We start from the raw sequence: 21,556 nt of genomic DNA, 5'->3' as shown, positions 1-21,556 counted from the left end.
CCATATATTTGCGCTGTGAAATGTGGGTGTACAACTGACTTGCATCTTTAGGTCACTATTGGAGTTGTCAGGGAAGGAGGGGGAAGAATTACTGTTTTTAAGTTCATGTTTGAAAACGATCACTTTTAAATTAATACTTCTCAAAGCATCAATTAACCTTGAAATAATGATTGCCTGTCTATTTAATCTCTTTTTTTGTTCGTTCTGAGTCGAGCAAACAGAAGACCAGTGCTCCTGTCAATCAGGGGGCCGCAAGTTAAGGATAGGGGGCCATTTGCAGCCTGGCCGTACTTCTGAGTAGCTATTAATCAAAAGAGAATGGACACTTGTATCTGTATAAACCATTAGTTTTTATCGAAGACCCTCATAGACATCCTGGAGTTGTTATAGCGGTATATCTTTTCATCCGCCCCATCAGGAGTCTTGGCATATTCATCGGATCAACGAGTAACGTGCAGCATGCCTGCCTCACCCGAGGCTACTTCTGGTGTATACAGAAGTGTCCAGAAATGAAAAAACAAAATATTTAAAAACGTAATGACTTAGCCTAGAGGACTTGGTTTTAATCTGAAAAATGACTAGTCAATAGTATTTAAAAAGGATTTGGATATAGCGGTAGTTGGGTTACTGAACTACCATATCACTGTTTAACAGAAGTCAACATGTTTCAGCTCTTCCGGCCCACAGAGGGTCAATGGAGCTTTCGTCAGGACAGAGAACAAACACTTAAACATATATGGCACATACACCCTTTATGTGTATGGTGAGAGTAACACGACGGAATTTCCGATCTGTGAAAAAATCAACACGGTCATTGAGTCAACAGTGCATTAACTGGGTAGAGGCAGACAGTACAAAAAGCATTACTAAATGCTGAAACGAGGGGTAAACCTAATTGTGGTTTAGCTCTCGAAGAGAGAGTACATAGGAGAAAATTCATGGGTAGATACTTCCAGGCTAAATGGCTTTGAGGACTTTTGTACAGGGTAAGATGTGGAGTTCCAAAAATAAAAGTGACTTTTGTGACAGATAAGTGTTAAAGGTGAAGCGGCATGGTGACTATACATATCGCCGAGTACAAGTCTATACATAACTAGTGAAACGTTATGCAAGGGAACGACTCGCATGTGCAGTGAGACACGGGTGTAAGGAGACCTGGGTTTTACTAGAGGGGTTTACAAAATATGTGGTTTGTGTTACCAACTTCATGCACTCCCCAACGAAAACCCATAAGGTACCTGGTGTTTTCAGAGGTGTGGTATCCAACAGGGAATCAGAGTCGCATCTGGATTTACTCTGTATTCGGGATAATGTACATTCATTCAGGTTAGTATAGGTCGTCACCTTACCTTATTTCTTCAGGAGAACTCTAGGAACGCCATTCTTACCCATGCGGCACCAGTCTGTGGGCCTTGTGCTGACTCTGCCCCTGGTTGTGGGCGGGTCATGAATTGCTGGTTATTTATAGGCCAACAACACAAACAAAGGACCAGTTATTGTAGTTTTCTAGGCCGCTAAAAAGAAAATGGGCGTAAGGGGATTACGGAACCTGCTCGTACATCTCAGGATCAGAGGTACCTAGTATTCATTAGGCAAGATGGAGATCTCTTTAGTTAAGTTGATTCCATGGAATGTGGTCATTCATTCCAATTTCATCTGTCTTTAAGCGGTCAACCCATCTTTGTTCTTTATTAAAAAGAACTTGTTCTGCGTTTTGATCCTTGATTTCAAGCATTTCTAGTACCGTCCACTTCAGCTCATCACACGTATGTCCAGCTTCTATGTAGTGGGTGCACAGTTTTGTGGAGTTCTTTTTCAATCTTACATTGCTCCGATGTTCCCCTATGCGGAGTTTGACTTTCCGGCAAGTCATGCCCACATATTGCTTTTGACAAGGACAGGTGATCATATAGATCACGTGCGAGGAGTTACAGTTAGTATGGCTCCTTTGAGTCCATTTAAGTTTGTCATTTAACTGTAATGTCTTGGTGCTGGATGTAAACTTACATACTCCGCATGTCCCACATGGATAGTGTCCTGTGACTGGCATCATATGCGCATCTCTGATCGTAGACTTCAGGAGTGTTTTCCTTGGTCTGGTGTGTACCAGGAAGTCCTTTAAGTTCTTGGTTCTTTTGTTGGCAAAGCGTGGCTTTGGCCAATTCAATGTTCCAGAGGTCAATATTTGCCAGTTCTTCTTTATTAGTTTTTGCACCTCATAGGTAGCAGGGCAGAACGTGGTCACGCAGGTGACGAGATCTTTGATAGGTTCTTTTTGTATGCTTTGTAGTAGGCAGTCTCTGGGTTGGTTGTAGGCTCTTTTTTTGCATTTTGATATTGTTTTTGCAGTGTAGTTTCTCTTTATGAGTTTTTGGCTCAATTCGTCTGCTTGTTTTTTATAATCCTCCTTTTTACTGCAATTCCGTTTATGCCTCAGGAATTGGCTATAGGGGAGATTATCTCGCAGAGGACGTGGGTGATAGCTATCATAGGACAGCAAACAATTCTTAGCTGTTGGCTTGGTGAATGTTTTCGTCTCCAGTTTTCCGTTTTCCACAAATATGGTGAGGTCCAAGAAATCAATAGTTGTCTTGTGTGCTGTGGAGGTGAATTTAAGCCAGCGATCTCTGCTGTTTAGCCATTCAAGAAATGTTCCGAGGTCATTTTTTGTGTCCCAGATGAGGAGAACATCGTCTATGTAACGTTTCCAGTATTTTATACTGGAAACGTATGGGTTGCTGTCGTGTAGGATGTTTTCTTCTTCAAGGCGGCTCACGTAGAGTCCTGCCACCGAAGGCGCAAACGCACTGCCCATGGATGTCCCATGGCATTGGAGAAACAGCTGGCCATTGTACTCGAAATAGTTTTCTTGCAGTGCTAGTCTGCAGCATTCTAGTAAGAAGTGACGTGGAGTTTTGTATCTCCAGTCAAGTTTGAAAAGCAAATCCTCTAACATGTTCAAAGTGTCTTCTTGAGGTAGGCTGGTGTAGAGGGATTCCACATCCAGCCCTACCAATAACATGTTATTTTGATCAAAAGTGATTCCCCCAATCTGGTTTAGTAGGTCTCTCGTGTCCTTGAGGTAAGTGGGTGTCTTTTGTACCAACGGTTTGAGGAACTCATCAGCGAACTTGGATAGGGGCTCGAGTAGGGAGCCGATTCCTGAGACTATCGGGCGTCCAGGTGGCGGTGTCTTGTTCTTGTGAGTTTTTGGTAACGAGTAGAAGAAAGGTATTTTCGGTGATTTTGGTGTTAAGAATTCCGCCTCTTTTTTCGAGATCCATCTATTTATTTCTGCTTCGTGTACCATTATAGCGATTGTATTAGTCAGTCTCTCAGTGGGATCTTCGTCCAATTGTTTGTAGAAGGTTTCGTTGGACAGTAGGGAAAGGCATTGTTCATTGTAACCTTCTTTGGTAAGGATTACTACCCCGCCACCCTTATCCGCGGGTTTAATGACGATCATCTCATTGTCTCTAAGTTCGAGCAGAGCCTGTTTTTCTTTTTTGCTCATGTTATGGTATACCTTTTTGTCTTTGTCCATTTTGTCGATTCCTTTCATTAAGGCTTGTTCGAATGTTTGAACCTCGATGGGTACATTAGCTGGTGGGGGGCAGAATTTGGATTTTCTTCTGAGATTGGTGTCTCCATCCATCGGGGGATTGTCAGAATTGCCAAAGAAAGCCTTAAGTTTGAGAGTTCTACAGAACTCAGCCGCTTCACACTTGAGTTTGAAGCGGTCCGTTGTAGGCGTCGGTACAAATCCTAGTCCTTTATTAAGGACGTTTTTTTGGTCTTCAGTGAGGGTGATTGTTGTTAGGTTCACTATGAGCGAATCTACTTGCTCGGTCCCGGTTGTGTTGAGGCCATGCTTCTCGTTTGCACGTTGGGTTGTTGGTCTTGCCACTTGAGATTTTTCTTTTTGCCTCTTGTGGTGCTGTGGCCCCTCGATAAAAAAGGCTGTGTTTGGTGTTGATTGGCATTGTTGGGCATATGTTGATTTTCCATTTGTTGCTGTTGGTTTGCATTAGGATGGTAAGGATTCATCCAACCCGCAGAAGGTGGCATGTAAGGGGGGTAGTAGGGCATTGGGTTGCCATGAAAGAACGGTGGTCTCTGCCATCTGTTGCCTCGTCGGGGACGTGAGAACCTGAAGTTGTTCCGACCCCTTCTTGGGGTAGAACCATCAAAACTCGCTTCTGACCCATCTGAGGAAGTTCCTCCTGATGTGTCTCCATCAGTACCCTCGTGTGTCGCAGTGAAGTCTTCCTTAGAATACGGGTGCATTTTCTCCTGGCTGAACTTTTTTAGTTCTTTAGCTAGTTTCTGTAGTTTGTTTTGTGTAAGATATTCTTGTGTATCTTCCATCTCTTTGTTAATTTCATCCAGACGCTTCTTATATACCTGGGGATTGATGTTTTTCTTCATTTCATTTTCTAAATCTTGTATTTCTTGTAAAAGTGCGTCCGATAATCTTTTGGCTGTTTTCACTATTAGTACAAGGTAATCCAATGTGCATTTCCACGAGATGGAAGACCAATCGCGTCGGAAGACCAAGTCGTGCAAAAAGATTCTCGGTGCGTTGGTGATCCATAAGCCTTTCGGCGCGGATTTAGATCTCAAATATTCGGTCATTATTATACCGTGTATTGCTGTCCGGATTTGCTCCCGTTTTTTTGTGGTCAGAGTGTCCCACTCATCTGTCTGCGCAATTGTGTCGATGAGTTCTTGGTTCTGTAGTAACGACTGACCTGCTAGGATTTCGTCGATGTCACTGCCTGTAAAGCTTAAACCCATATTGTTCTCCATGGTTCCTCTCTCCAAGTGATTCAGAGTCTAGATAGTACTGTAACTAGATCTCTGTAGAATCCCTGCAGCTGTGCGCTGCTTAAAGACTTATATCAAATCAAAGGAAGGGAAGAGGATAGGAAGTCCATTCGTTTCCCCTTAACTGATAGCTATTAATCAAAAGAGAATGGACACTTGTATCTGTATAAACCATTAGTTTTTATCGAAGACCCTCATAGACATCCTGGAGTTGTTATAGCGGTATATCTTTTCATCCGCCCCATCAGGAGTCTTGGCATATTCATCGGATCAACGAGTAACGTGCAGCATGCCTGCCTCACCCGAGGCTACTTCTGGTGTATACAGAAGTGTCCAGAAATGAAAAAACAAAATATTTAAAAACGTAATGACTTAGCCTAGAGGACTTGGTTTTAATCTGAAAAATGACTAGTCAATAGTATTTAAAAAGGATTTGGATATAGCGGTAGTTGGGTTACTGAACTACCATATCACTGTTTAACAGAAGTCAACATGTTTCAGCTCTTCCGGCCCACAGAGGGTCAATGGAGCTTTCGTCAGGACAGAGAACAAACACTTAAACATATATGGCACATACACCCTTTATGTGTATGGTGAGAGTAACACGACGGAATTTCCGATCCAAATCCTTTTTAAATACTATTGACTAGTCATTTTTCAGATTAAAACCAAGTCCTCTAGGCTAAGTCATTACGTTTTTAAATATTTTGTTTTTTCATTTCTGGACACTTCTGTATACACCAGAAGTAGCCTCGGGTGAGGCAGGCATGCTGCACGTTACTCGTTGATCCGATGAATATGCCAAGACTCCTGATGGGGCGGATGAAAAGATATACCGCTATAACAACTCCAGGATGTCTATGAGGGTCTTCGATAAAAACTAATGGTTTATACAGATACAAGTGTCCATTCTCTTTTGATTAATAGCTATCAGTTAAGGGGAAACGAATGGACTTCCTATCCTCTTCCCTTCCTTTGATTTGATATAAGTCTTTAAGCAGCGCACAGCTGCAGGGATTCTACAGAGATCTAGTTACAGTACTATCTAGACTCTGAATCACTTGGAGAGAGGAACCATGGAGAACAATATGGGTTTAAGCTTTACAGGCAGTGACATCGACGAAATCCTAGCAGGTCAGTCGTTACTACAGAACCAAGAACTCATCGACACAATTGCGCAGACAGATGAGTGGGACACTCTGACCACAAAAAAACGGGAGCAAATCCGGACAGCAATACACGGTATAATAATGACCGAATATTTGAGATCTAAATCCGCGCCGAAAGGCTTATGGATCACCAACGCACCGAGAATCTTTTTGCACGACTTGGTCTTCCGACGCGATTGGTCTTCCATCTCGTGGAAATGCACATTGGATTACCTTGTACTAATAGTGAAAACAGCCAAAAGATTATCGGACGCACTTTTACAAGAAATACAAGATTTAGAAAATGAAATGAAGAAAAACATCAATCCCCAGGTATATAAGAAGCGTCTGGATGAAATTAACAAAGAGATGGAAGATACACAAGAATATCTTACACAAAACAAACTACAGAAACTAGCTAAAGAACTAAAAAAGTTCAGCCAGGAGAAAATGCACCCGTATTCTAAGGAAGACTTCACTGCGACACACGAGGGTACTGATGGAGACACATCAGGAGGAACTTCCTCAGATGGGTCAGAAGCGAGTTTTGATGGTTCTACCCCAAGAAGGGGTCGGAACAACTTCAGGTTCTCACGTCCCCGACGAGGCAACAGATGGCAGAGACCACCGTTCTTTCATGGCAACCCAATGCCCTACTACCCCCCTTACATGCCACCTTCTGCGGGTTGGATGAATCCTTACCATCCTAATGCAAACCAACAGCAACAAATGGAAAATCAACATATGCCCAACAATGCCAATCAACACCAAACACAGCCTTTTTTATCGAGGGGCCACAGCACCACAAGAGGCAAAAAGAAAAATCTCAAGTGGCAAGACCAACAACCCAACGTGCAAACGAGAAGCATGGCCTCAACACAACCGGGACCGAGCAAGTAGATTCGCTCATAGTGAACCTAACAACAATCACCCTCACTGAAGACCAAAAAAACGTCCTTAATAAAGGACTAGGATTTGTACCGACGCCTACAACGGACCGCTTCAAACTCAAGTGTGAAGCGGCTGAGTTCTGTAGAACTCTCAAACTTAAGGCTTTCTTTGGCAATTCTGACAATCCCCCGATGGATGGAGACACCAATCTCAGAAGAAAATCCAAATTCTGCCCCCCACCAGCTAATGTACCCATCGAGGTTCAAACATTCGAACAAGCCTTAATGAAAGGAATCGACAAAATGGACAAAGACAAAAAGGTATACCATAACATGAGCAAAAAAGAAAAACAGGCTCTGCTCGAACTTAGAGACAATGAGATGATCGTCATTAAACCCGCGGATAAGGGTGGCGGGGTAGTAATCCTTACCAAAGAAGGTTACAATGAACAATGCCTTTCCCTACTGTCCAACGAAACCTTCTACAAACAATTGGACGAAGATCCCACTGAGAGACTGACTAATACAATCGCTATAATGGTACACGAAGCAGAAATAAATAGATGGATCTCGAAAAAAGAGGCGGAATTCTTAACACCAAAATCACCGAAAATACCTTTCTTCTACTCGTTACCAAAAACTCACAAGAACAAGACACCGCCACCTGGACGCCCGATAGTCTCAGGAATCGGCTCCCTACTCGAGCCCCTATCCAAGTTCGCTGATGAGTTCCTCAAACCGTTGGTACAAAAGACACCCACTTACCTCAAGGACACGAGAGACCTACTAAACCAGATTGGGGGAATCACTTTTGATCAAAATAACATGTTATTGGTAGGGCTGGATGTGGAATCCCTCTACACCAGCCTACCTCAAGAAGACACTTTGAACATGTTAGAGGATTTGCTTTTCAAACTTGACTGGAGATACAAAACTCCACGTCACTTCTTACTAGAATGCTGCAGACTAGCACTGCAAGAAAACTATTTCGAGTACAATGGCCAGCTGTTTCTCCAATGCCATGGGACATCCATGGGCAGTGCGTTTGCGCCTTCGGTGGCAGGACTCTACGTGAGCCGCCTTGAAGAAGAAAACATCCTACACGACAGCAACCCATACGTTTCCAGTATAAAATACTGGAAACGTTACATAGACGATGTTCTCCTCATCTGGGACACAAAAAATGACCTCGGAACATTTCTTGAATGGCTAAACAGCAGAGATCGCTGGCTTAAATTCACCTCCACAGCACACAAGACAACTATTGATTTCTTGGACCTCACCATATTTGTGGAAAACGGAAAACTGGAGACGAAAACATTCACCAAGCCAACAGCTAAGAATTGTTTGCTGTCCTATGATAGCTATCACCCACGTCCTCTGCGAGATAATCTCCCCTATAGCCAATTCCTGAGGCATAAACGGAATTGCAGTAAAAAGGAGGATTATAAAAAACAAGCAGACGAATTGAGCCAAAAACTCATAAAGAGAAACTACACTGCAAAAACAATATCAAAATGCAAAAAAAGAGCCTACAACCAACCCAGAGACTGCCTACTACAAAGCATACAAAAAGAACCTATCAAAGATCTCGTCACCTGCGTGACCACGTTCTGCCCTGCTACCTATGAGGTGCAAAAACTAATAAAGAAGAACTGGCAAATATTGACCTCTGGAACATTGAATTGGCCAAAGCCACGCTTTGCCAACAAAAGAACCAAGAACTTAAAGGACTTCCTGGTACACACCAGACCAAGGAAAACACTCCTGAAGTCTACGATCAGAGATGCGCATATGATGCCAGTCACAGGACACTATCTATGTGGGACATGCGGAGTATGTAAGTTTACATCCAGCACCAAGACATTACAGTTAAATGACAAACTTAAATGGACTCAAAGGAGCCATACTAACTGTAACTCCTCGCACGTGATCTATATGATCACCTGTCCTTGTCAAAAGCAATATGTGGGCATGACTTGCCGGAAAGTCAAACTCCGCATAGGGGAACATCGGAGCAATGTAAGATTGAAAAAGAACTCAACAAAACTGTGCACCCACTACATAGAAGCTGGACATACGTGTGATGAGCTGAAGTGGACGGTACTAGAAATGCTTGAAATCAAGGATCAAAACGCAGAACAAGTTCTTTTTAATAAAGAACAAAGATGGGTTGACCGCTTAAAGACAGATGAAATTGGAATGAATGACCACATTCCATGGAATCAACTTAACTAAAGAGATCTCCATCTTGCCTAATGAATACTAGGTACCTCTGATCCTGAGATGTACGAGCAGGTTCCGTAATCCCCTTACGCCCATTTTCTTTTTAGCGGCCTAGAAAACTACAATAACTGGTCCTTTGTTTGTGTTGTTGGCCTATAAATAACCAGCAATTCATGACCCGCCCACAACCAGGGGCAGAGTCAGCACAAGGCCCACAGACTGGTGCCGCATGGGTAAGAATGGCGTTCCTAGAGTTCTCCTGAAGAAATAAGGTAAGGTGACGACCTATACTAACCTGAATGAATGTACATTATCCCGAATACAGAGTAAATCCAGATGCGACTCTGATTCCCTGTTGGATACCACACCTCTGAAAACACCAGGTACCTTATGGGTTTTCGTTGGGGAGTGCATGAAGTTGGTAACACAAACCACATATTTTGTAAACCCCTCTAGTAAAACCCAGGTCTCCTTACACCCGTGTCTCACTGCACATGCGAGTCGTTCCCTTGCATAACGTTTCACTAGTTATGTATAGACTTGTACTCGGCGATATGTATAGTCACCATGCCGCTTCACCTTTAACACTTATCTGTCACAAAAGTCACTTTTATTTTTGGAACTCCACATCTTACCCTGTACAAAAGTCCTCAAAGCCATTTAGCCTGGAAGTATCTACCCATGAATTTTCTCCTATGTACTCTCTCTTCGAGAGCTAAACCACAATTAGGTTTACCCCTCGTTTCAGCATTTAGTAATGCTTTTTGTACTGTCTGCCTCTACCCAGTTAATGCACTGTTGACTCAATGACCGTGTTGATTTTTTCACAGATCGGAAATTCCGTCGTGTTACTCTCACCATACACATAAAGGGTGTATGTGCCATATATGTTTAAGTGTTTGTTCTCTGTCCTGACGAAAGCTCCATTGACCCTCTGTGGGCCGGAAGAGCTGAAACATGTTGACTTCTGTTAAACAGTGATATGGTAGTTCAGTAACCCAACTACCGCTATATCCAAATCCTTTTTAAATACTATTGACTAGTCATTTTTCAGATTAAAACCAAGTCCTCTAGGCTAAGTCATTACGTTTTTAAATATTTTGTTTTTTCATTTCTGGACACTTCTGTATACACCAGAAGTAGCCTCGGGTGAGGCAGGCATGCTGCACGTTACTCGTTGATCCGATGAATATGCCAAGACTCCTGATGGGGCGGATGAAAAGATATACCGCTATAACAACTCCAGGATGTCTATGAGGGTCTTCGATAAAAACTAATGGTTTATACAGATACAAGTGTCCATTCTCTTTTGATTAATAGCTATCAGTTAAGGGGAAACGAATGGACTTCCTATCCTCTTCCCTTCCTTTGATTTGATATACGTACTTCTGAGTATCCATGATGTAAACAAATCAACTAGTCCCAAAGAGACCAGGTTCTCTCAGCACCAAACATCAAAGGATGAAGCGCCTGGATTGAGTGAGAGGAAAGCAGGGGTACTCCTATATAACTTAATAGTCTGGGCAGCTGTGGCTTTGTGGAGGGCTAGAGGTCTAAATCAACTGGAAAGGCTGGTTTTGTGGAATGTCTCGAAATAAAGTGGAGATGTGGACTCTTTGCAGACAGGAACTGAAAGATTTAGAAGACGATTTGACAGGTCCTTCCCCTAAGCTAGTGGGGTTTAGAGCAGAAAGGAAGAGAGGAGCACTGGGGCTTTTTGGAAACTTCTTGGAGGAAGTGGGCTGTGGTACTTTTTAGACAAATATATACATATTTTTGAAGCTACAAGATTCAGACGTATTGGAAGTCAGTGAGATGAGGGAATGGCCTCAGGATTGGCAGGGGCTAAAAATTGGGGATGAGGCACCAGGGAGGACTGTGACCAGTGCGGGTTCCTGGAATGTTTTCCATCCACACTTAGAGGGCCCATCCAGTGTAGTCAGTCAGTCAGTCAAAATACTTTATTTCGATAATTCAATATCATAAAAAGACGACGATACATAATATACATTTAAAAACACTTTAAAAACGATTACAGTTAATATATTTAAAAATATCCCACAAATTTCACAAATGTTAAAAAATCAGTCACAGAGAAAACAAAGCTGCTCTCTTCAATGAGTCCTCAATCACTAAAAACAACAAAAGGCATTCTAGAATGTTGCTTTGCTTGAGGATGTCTGCTGGAGCTTCGAGATGTATTTTGACATTAATGACAGCATCACACCTTTAAATGGCAGGATCTTCAGTTACAGACTAACAGATGCCCCCATAACTTACTTTGGCTTCCTTCTTTTCTTCAATGGGTGGTGGTTCTGCACGCGTCTCCTCTACAGCTGTCTCTTCTAGTGAGAAAAGGAGTGACAAGATTGCAGCATCAGTGAAGCTCAAGAATAAATTGCAGACACAAATGGGAGTGAAACGAAGAGTCTTGTAGAGACACAAAATGCAGCTCCTAATGATGTAGTGCATCTGCGATCTAGACGGGCTACTCACAGAAATATTAAATACATTCAACAAGAATTGGCAAAGCCAATAGGTCTCACACATGCTTTATCTACTGGCTTTGCCAATGTGTTTTAGCCATGTTGGACACCATTGTGGTTGCTGTTCAGCATGGCTTTAAGTTAGTGGCGTAGAGTGGAGCGGTATAGAGTGAGTGAAATGGCACGGATTGAATGGAGCAGCAAAAAGTGAGTGGAGTGGCACAGAGCAGAGTAGAGTGGACTGGAGTGTTGTACAGTGGAGTTAAGTGCTGTGGAGTAGTGTGTCAGAGTGGAGCGGTACAGAGTGTCAGAGTGTTGTAGAGTATCATAGAGGGGAGAGGCGTGGAGTGGTGCAGAGGGGAGTGGAGTTGCATCGAGCGGCATGTTGTGTAGTGTTGTAGAGTGCAGTGGTGTAGACTGGAAAAGAGTGTTACATAGTGAAAGGGCACAGAGTGAAGTAGTGCCATGGATTGGCAGTAAAGTTGGCAAGAGTGTTGTAGAATGGAATGGCGAAGAGTGTCGTGTCGTAGAGTAGCATGGAGAGTTGTATCATAAAATCGAATATCATGGAGGAGGAGTAGAGTGTTGCAGAGTGCACAGAGGAGGAGTGGTGCAGAGTGTCAGGGTGGAGTATCCTACGGTGGAGTAGAGTGCCATAGAGTTGGGTTGATTAGTGTGTCAGAGTGGACTAGAGTGTCGGAGTGGAGTAGTGTGTCAGAATGGAGTGGCTCAGAATGGAGTGGCACAGAGTGGAGTAGGGTAGAGGGTCCTGGAGTAGAGTGGCGTAATGTGTTGTAGAGTGGAGTAAAGATTTGGGAGTGGCATAGAGAGGAGTAAAGTGGCAGACTGAAGTCACACTGAAGTAGTGTGAGTGGCATTGAGTGGAGAAAAGGGCATGGAGTGGCGTACAGTGGGTAGCGCGGAGTTGAGTAGAGTGGAGAAGAGTGATGTACAGTGGAGTCAAATGTCATGGAGTGGCATAGTGTGGAGTGGCGTGGAGTGTTGTAGAGTAGAATGGCATACAGTGGAGTTGAGTGTTGTAGAGTGGAGTGGCATAGAATTAAGTGTTGTATGCTGGAGTAGAATTTCATAGAGTGGCGTTAAGTAGAGTGGAGTGGCACAGAGGGAAGTAGAGTGCCGTTGAGTGTCAGAGTGGCTTTGAGTAAAATGGAGCAGTGTCGTACAGTGGAGTGGGGTAGAGTGTCGTTTATGGCATGGAGTGGAGTAGAGTTAACTGGTGTGTCGTAGATTGGAGTAGTGTGTTGTAGAGTGGAGTATAGTGTTGTTGCATGAAATGGAGAGTGGTCATAGAGTGGAGTAGAGTGTTGTGGAGTGACTTAAAATGACAAAGTGGAGTAGAATGGAGTGGCATAGAGTGGAGTAGAAGGTCAAGGATAGCTGTAGAGTGGCATTGAGTAGAGCGTCCTAGAGTGCTGTAAAGTGGAGTAACATGGAGTAGAGTAGAGTAGAGCCTGGTGTCGTAGCGCACTGCCATTACAGATAACACATTTTCAATTGAAATTACCATTACATTTTCTCAGACGTACAGTTTTGCTGATAAAACTATACAGCACACAAACGATAATGAGTGGAAATCGAAATCACCTAGTGTATTGATTTGTTTTGATCTAATTAAAATATATTTGTTTCCACCACACTTCAGAATTAACAAAAAATGTGCTTCATTTGTGTTTTCCTAATTGTGATATATACTGAAATATTTGCACAGTTCTTTAACTGGCATTTACATTTTTTGTGTGTGATAGAAAAGAATAACATCCTACAGCCTTCCCCACCCCAGTAGCCAGCACGATTGTCGCATTAATCCTCTCACTTTGCAGTCAGCGAAAGAAAAGTAAACACAAACCACACTCAGAAGACCGAGCCTGACATTTGACCTCTGTTATTAAATACACAGCAAACGTGGCAAGATAAAAACAAAATGTAAAGGCCTGTTTATTGCTAATTCACTTCTAAACTCCAGCATGGCTATTTTGGGGGTGCTTTCGCACCCCCTACCTCACTACTTCCAGCACCTATGGCATGGGTGTAAAACTGACTAAGATAAATTGTTTAAGTTATTCCATTAGTAAAGAGCAGGGACCGAAATAAACAAGCTCTTACACAGAATACTGTTACTCACAGGCATTCAAGATTAGTGGCAAAGATAAATAGAATCAGTCAAGCAGAAAGATAGGCGCAGGAAACCGTTTCCAAGAAATATAGCACATTTACTGCTTCCTGAACAAGCTTTCAATGGAGACAACTGAAAACACACTCTTGTGAAGTGCTCCACAAAAAAGAAAAGGAAAATGATACTTACCAGTATGCATCTGTTCTTGGCACGTAGAGCTGCAGAATCCTACATTTAGCAATAGATCGCCACCTGGTGTTGGGCTCGGATGATTACAGGTTGTTGTCTTCTTGGAAGAAGTCTTTGTAGTCACGAGATAGGTGACTCCTCCCTTGGACAATACTGCGCATTGTCATCAACTCTATCCTCAGATTGTTTTTCGCCATGATGGGAAATGATGGAGTTAGTAGAAGTAAAGAGAAAGGATGTCCATGCGTGTGCATCTAAGTAAGATGAGTACTGGAACGGATACAAGTCCCGGGGAGGCGGGAGGGCATGTAGGATTCTGCAGCTCTACATGCCAAGAACAGATGCATAATGGTAAGTAGCATTTTCCGTTCGAGGCATACGAGCTGCAGATCCTACATTTAGCAACGATTGTGCAGCAGTGTCTCCCCTAGCGGTGGTGACTTGTATCCGTTGCAGCATACTGAAATAGTGTTTTAAGAACAGCTTGGCCTACTGCAGCTTGCTGCTTGGCTTGCACATCAACACAATAGTGTTTAGTGAAGGTGTGTATTGTAGACCATGTTGCAGCCTTGCATATGTCCTCTAGTGGTATGTTTCCTAAGAAATACATAGAGGCTCCTAGTTTGCGAGTGGAGTGTGCTCTAGGAGGAACTGTTAGTGTACGTTTAGCTTTGTGATAGCATATTTGAATACACTTTACAATCCATCTAGCAATTCCTCCTTTAGAGATGGGATTGCCTTTGTGTGGGGGAGAGAAAGATACAAATAGTTGTTTTGTCTTCCTGAAGGATTTAGTCCTGTCTGTGTAATATAGTAGAGCTCTTCTAACATCTAAAGTGTGTAAAGCTCTTTCCGCAACAGAGTCCGGTTTTTGAAAAAACACTGGTAACTCTACTGATTGGTTTAGGTGAAAAGGAGTAATCACTTTTGGTAGGAATTTAGGATTGGGTCTAAGAACCACTTTATTAGGATGTATTCAAAAAAATGGTTCTTCTATTGTGAATGCTTGTATTTCACTAACTCTTCTGAGAGAGGTGATGGCAACAAGGAAAGCAGTTTTCCATGTTAGAAATTGCAGTTCACACTTATGCAACGGCTCAAAAGGGGGTCCCATGATTCTTGTAAGGACCACATTTAGGTTCCATACTGGAGCAGGTGGTAACCTAGGTGGGATTATTCTTTTTAATCCTTCCATAAATGCTTTTATTGCAGGTACTCTAAAGAGAGATAGATGTTGTCTATTTTGTAAATATGCTGCAATTGCTGCTAGATGCAGGCGAATGGACCTATGTAAATGTAGAAGGTAGCAAATGATACTTTGGATGGAAACATCCAAAGGATCAATGTGATTGTTGTTACAGTAAATTGCAAATCGTTTCCACTTAGCAGCATAGCATGCTCTGGTAGTGGGTCTTCTAGCTTCTTTAATTATATTCATACAGTCCGGTGGTAAGTTTAAGTAACCAAACTCTAGGACTTCAGGAGCCAGATCGCCAAATTCAGTTGGCTTGGTTCTGGGTGCCTTATTTCTCCATGGTTCTGTGTTAAGAGGGATGGCGTGAGCCGTAATTTCTGATGTGGAACCAATGAGAGATCTAGTAGCGTGGTGAACCACGGCTGGCGTGCCCATGTGGGGGCCACTAGTATTCGTTTGAGAGACTGTTGTCTGAGCTTGCGTACTACTAGTGGAATGAGTGGGAGAGGCGGAAAAGCGTACGCAAATCTGCCTGACCAGTTCATCCATATTGCATTCCCCTCCGACCGTGGGTGTGGAAACCTGGCGGCGAAGGTTGGGCATTTTGAGTTCTCGTGGGTGGCAAACAGGTCTTTTTGTGGATGCCCCCACATTTGAAAGAATGGTTGAAGAACTTGTGGATGCAACTCCCATTCGTGAATCTTTCGGGACTGGCGACTCAACAGATCTCAATCTGGTTGTGGATCCCTGGAAGGTGTTCTACTGTTAGATGTATGTTTTGAGGAATGGCCCATCTCCAAATGTACTGTGCAAGTTGGGACAGTTGCAGAGAGTGTGTCCCCCCCCTGTTTTTGTACATAATACATGGCTGTCATATTGTCCGTCCGGATTAGGACAGCTTTGTTTTGGATTTGTACTTGAAAAGTCTTGAGAGCTAGGAAAATTGCTAGCAGCTCTAAATGGTTGATGTGGAACTGTTTCTGTTGATTGTTCCACTGACCTTGTGTGGTATAATGCAGGAGATGGGCTCCCCATCCTGTGAGGGATGCGTCTGTCGCGTGCACTATCTGTGGAACTGGATCTAGGAACGGCCGTCCCTTTGTCAAATTTTGGGTGTTCCACCATTGCAGAGAGTGATATGTACGGCTGTCTACCAACACCAGGTCTGTGAGCTGACCTTGAGCCTGATTCCACTGTTGTGCTAGACATTCTTGTAGTGGGCGCATCTGCAGTCTTACGTGAGGAACTATAAAGATGCAAGACGCCATCATGCCTATTAGTTTCATGAACACTCTGGCTTGTAGAGAGTGCTGGCATTGAAAAAGGGAGACTAGGTTTTGAATACTTTGAATCCTGGCTTGACTGGGATACGCTAGAGCTACTGATGTGTTTATAGTAGCTTCTAGATATTGATGAATGTGCGAAGGCTCTAGGTGCGACTTGGTGTCGTTTATTGCAAACCCTAAGTTGTGCAGTGTCTGAATTGTTTGTTTTGTGTGTTGTGCACACTGGTTGTACGATCTTGCTTTTATGAGCCAATCGTCGAGGTAGGGGAAGACATGTATTTGTTGTCTTCTGAGATGTGCTGCCACTACTGCTAAGCACTTTGTAAACACTTGTGGTGCTGTTGTGACCCTGAATGGAAGGACTTTGAACTGATAGTGTTGTCCTTGTATGACAAACCTTAAGTACTTCCTGTGTGCAGGATGTATTGTAATGTGAAAGTAAGCGTCCTTTAGGTCTAGTGTGGACAGAAAATCTCCCTGTTGTAGTAATGGGAGTACCTGCTGTAAAGTGATCATGTGAAAATGATCTGATTGTATGTAGTGGTTGAGGGGCTTGAGGTCGAGAATTGGTCTTAATGTCCCGTCCTTTTTTGGAATTAGGAAATACAGGGAGTAAACTCCTGTTCCTTGTTCCTCTAACGGAACTACTTGAATAGCATCTTTCTGTAGAAGTGCTAGAACTTCCTGTTGAAGCAGAGTTATGTGTTCTGCAGACATTGGACGCTGCCTGGGTGGTATGTTTGGGGGGCGCTGTGAGTTCTAGGCAGTAGTCATGTTGGATAATTTGTCTTACCCACCTGTCTGTTGTGATGGAGTTCCAGACAGGTAGGAACTGTGAAAGTCTGCCCCTCACAGGAGTGGAATGCTGTAGGGGAGGCAGAGGGAAGTCACTGTTTAGGAGTGGAAGAGGAGTGGTTCTTGTTACTACCTCTACCTCTTCCCTTGTTATTGCCTCTGTATCCTCCTCTAAAATAGCCTTTATTAGAGGAGGTCTGTGTGAGTGTTTTAAAAGATGATGATGTGTCTGCGCCGGTCTGCTTGGAGCCTCCTCTATAAGAGGAGTGGCAAAAAGAACCTCTAGCTTGGGTGGATTGTAATGCCCCCATAGACTTAGCGGTGTCTGTGTATTACTTCATCTTTTCTAATCTATTATCTACTTCCGGCCCGAACAATTGGTTCGGATTCAAGGGCTGGTTTAGAATGGTAGTTTGTACCTCTGGCTTAAAACCCGAGATGCGGAACGATGCGTGACGCCTGAGAATAACACTAGTGTTCACTGCTCTGGATGCTGTGTCAGCTACATCTAGTGCGCATTTAATTGAGGCATTAGATATTAATTTGCCTTTTTGTAAAAGTTCTGCTGCCAGATCCTTGTGTTGATCTGGTAGGTTCTCCATTAACTTCTAGTTGATCGTAATGAGCCCTGTTGTAGAGTAAGAGTAAAGCCTGTGTGTTTGCTATGCGCCATATGTTTGTTGCTTGTGCAGCAATTCGCTTCCCTGACGCATCAATTATTTTGAACGCTTAGTCAGGCGGGGGTGTATCCCCAGAAGTTTGAGAATTGGCCCTTTTGCGTGCATTTGACACTACCAAGGAGTCTAATGGCAGATGACCCTTAATGTATACTGGATCACCTGATGCTGGCCTATACTTTTTCTCTATTCTAGGGTTTAGCACCCTACACCGTACTGGATCTTTAAAAATTTCTGGAGCATGTTTTATGACTCCATTGATCATTGGTAATATTTGGGTAGACCTTTGTGACTGTTCGAAAGTGTCTAACAAAAAATCCTCTTCAATGGCATCAGAGTGCATAGGAACCCCATGGTAAAGTGCAGCTCTGTTTAATAAATGGTTAAACCCAATACTATCCTACGTAGGGGAAGGTTTTGTTGGGTAGTACTGAGGATCAGGGATGTCTGATGTATTATTTAGTGCAAAATTATATGAATCGTTATCCTTGGGATATTCTGTGTTGATATCCTCATCTAAAGGGTATGTATGTGGCTGAGGAACATCATCCCCCCCACCTAAATCATACTCCTCGTCACTGTGGTGAGATGATGCAGGAGATTGAATAGGAGAAGTTATAGGTTCCACATATGGAGTAATAGAAGAGGAAGAAGGTGAAGGAGACGAAGGGTGCATTGGAGAAGTTGCACAGTCCTTTTTTTCAGGAACCACAGGTGTAAGTGGTGTGTCTGCTGGTCTCATTTTATAAGGAATTGCTTCCACTTGTCCAGTCTTTAGATTAATATGGACCGTTTTCTGTTTAGGATCTGGTCTAAACAGTTCTTCCTCTTCTATAATCTACTTCGGCGTCGATTTTTTCGGAGCCGATAGAGGTTGTCTAGTGTTTTTTGCCTTAGAAGGAGTAACTGAGTCTTTTGGCAATGTTTTCGGTGCCGAAGGTTGTTTTGTCTTATCTGGGGTCTTCGGTACCGATATTAGAGGTTTCGGCGTGGAGACAGGTTTTGCTGGTCCTGTGGCGCCAGAAACTGGCTTCTCCTCTTTGTTTTTTGAACCGGAAGGTTTCGGAGTCGAAGCTTTCGAGTCTGGTTCAGGTTTTGGCTTCGGGTGTTTTATTTTCGGTGCCGACGAGTCCTTCGGTGTCGAAGGATGTTTCGGTGCTAATGGAGGAGGTGTAACTGGCACATGGTGTTTCTTCGGTGCCGAGGCACCAGAAGGCGTATTCTCTTTCCTCGGAGCCGGGCCTGAAGGCGGGGAGTTAAAGGGTAAATTTCGGTCTCAACTGGGCCGCAAGGGCGGAGTGCTGACCGTCGCCTTTTGTTTGGGTAATGTCTGTCGTGCAGGGGCAGATGAACTCACGGGTTGTCGAGATGGAATCGAATCGTCCGAACCCTCTGCCCCTGGAGATCAGGCGAGTCCTCCTCTGCGCCCAGTGGAGCCTCGTCCTCGGAGATATCTTTGATTGGATATTCGTCCTCGGAGACGTCTTCTTCGACGATCTCCTCTTCAAAGATGGCCTCCGGAGCTGATCTCCTCATTTCGTGTCGACGGGCCCTCCGATCCAATATGGTCTTCTTCGATCGGAAGGAGGCACAGGCTGTGCAGGTCGACTCGGCGTGTTCTGGCGAGAGACAGAGGTTGCAAACCTCGTGATGGTCACTATGAGGGAATTTTGCTCGACATACCGGGCATCTCTTGAATGGAGTTCTGTCCATGAGGCGTAGGCCGCACGGCGCCAATGGGCCCAACGGCCCGGGTCGACGCACCGGAATGTAGCTGGTGATGTCGAAAGTCTATTCGATGTCGAAAGAAGTTTGTTTGAAGTTTCTCGCTTCGAAAAAAGCAGAAAAAAGTATTTTCTAGCCGGAGCGGAAAACTTTCATCCGAACCCAGTGGCAGAAACAAACAATCTGAGGATGGAGCCGATGACCATGCGCAGTATTGTCCAAGGGCGGAGTTACCTTTCTCGTGACTACAAAGACTTCTTCCAAGAAGACAACAACCTGCAATCATCCGAGCCCAACACCAGGTGGCGATCTATTGCTAAATGTAGGATCTGCAGCTCATATGCTTCGAACAAAGAGTTTCCAGAAAGCTAGCACTCATGAAAAAATGCAAGAAGCCAGTCATGCAGGTGGTGCACAGTCTATGTTCCATGGAAGGGCCAAAGATATGTTGGACAGCCTAAATCAAATAAAACGAGCAAATAGAAAGCAAGCAAATGTGATTTACAAAACACAAAGCCAATGAAAATCAATGGGCGGAATGCATTCCTATGGAAGCATTCAGCATGTCCCCAATATGTCTCTTCAACCAGACAGCTGTGCTGTTTGGTAGGCTTTAACCTAAACATGGGAAAAGGCCCATCAAGGAAAGGATGGTGTAAACAGTAAAACAGGGAAAAAAAGATTGTGAAGTTGCTAAAATAGGGCAAAATACCTTCATGGTGTTTCTAGTCCTCTCACTGCTTGCACTTTCTCATTCACAAGTGGCTGGGAATTGCCTGTGCCAAAAGGCAGGACCAGAAATGCTCTCCTAAGGAGTGTGCAGACACCCTGAAACCCTCTGAGAGCAAAAATCCCTCTTGTGCACTTGAATACCACTACTTAGCTTTGTGTCACCAACTGACACACCCAGATTTTTATGTTTGTTCCAGCATGTAAGGCTACACAATGACATAAGCTAAATAAGCGGATGGAGGGTGAGCAAAGTCTAAAACTATTATAATCATAGGGATAGTAATTTCTCTTACTTTGCCATCCTGCAATCTCTACTTCCCAAGCAGATGTGATTCTGATTTCATATCTAATTCCAGTAGGTGGAGACGGAACATGCTTAACCAGACTTCACAGAACAGGTTGTGCAGAAATTCCTGGCAAAAGCTGTGGCTTTCCTTGATGAAGCATCCCAAAAAAGGCTTGCAGAAAGCACGAGGAGTGACCCATGCTACGACCCTACATGAGTGTGCAATGCAAACATGTCTTGAGATGGCATTTATGCTACCTTTACTCTCTCTGATAAAATAAAGACAAATTCTGAAAAGCCCAAACTCCATCAGACATGTATGATATATATATATATTTAGACAGAGTCATGTCTCTTGAGCAGAAGTATAAGAAGCTGCGGTTAGAAAATAGTAAAATATAGTTCCTTGTGAAAACTAAATTCTCAACTAACCTTAGGCACAAACGAAGATACTGACTGAAGGGCCTAGCTCTGAATGAAAGAGCCTGAAGCACACCAACTCTTCTGGCAGAGGTTACCAAAAATGTAGCTATCCAGATCACAACAATATGACAAGCAGTCTTAGGTTCAAAGGTCTGAGCAATTCAACAATGGTGTAGGTGCTCTAAGCAGAGAATGACAAGTCAATCGAAAAGACATCAGACAAACCTCATTTATTTTTAAGTCTCTTAATTTGATTTAAACATATGATTGGACTTGTAAGAGCACTAGTATTATGATGACTAGCCTACTATAACAATCTACATTTGCTTAAGGATATAGAACTAAGTGGCGAACCCTGTGTAAACAGCTATAGAACTTCACTGGCTTTTGGTATACAAACAATTACAATAAAGAACTATGTACCATATTAATTTTTTCTGAGCAGATGGTCTTCTCCATCTCTGTAATCGCCCCATTACTTCACTAAGGATGCAATGTTAGATTGCAAAAGCCAAATACAGAATTTCTCAGACAAAC

At 43.4% G+C, this 21,556-nt stretch overlaps 1 protein-coding gene across 4 annotated transcripts in view; it reads right to left on the bottom strand.

Annotated features, from left to right (window-relative positions):
• Window positions 1-21,556, bottom strand: part of SMARCC2 (SWI/SNF related BAF chromatin remodeling complex subunit C2) — a 482,651-nt gene that overhangs the window by 153,427 nt on the left and 307,668 nt on the right. For all 4 annotated transcript variants that reach the window (XM_086963879.1, XM_086963886.1, XM_086963883.1 and 1 more), the window contains exon 22: window positions 11,372-11,436. In XM_086963879.1, coding sequence (XP_086820005.1) covers window positions 11,372-11,436 — 65 coding nt within the window. The remainder of the gene's footprint in view (window positions 1-11,371; window positions 11,437-21,556) is intronic.

Source organism: Lissotriton vulgaris, chromosome 1_1 (assembly GCF_964263255.1).
Source record: "Lissotriton vulgaris chromosome 1_1, aLisVul1.2, whole genome shotgun sequence".
Lineage (NCBI taxonomy): Eukaryota > Metazoa > Chordata > Amphibia > Caudata > Salamandridae > Lissotriton > Lissotriton vulgaris.
Note: the sequence above shows the minus strand (reverse complement) of the source record. Positions and strands in the feature narration are given on the sequence as shown.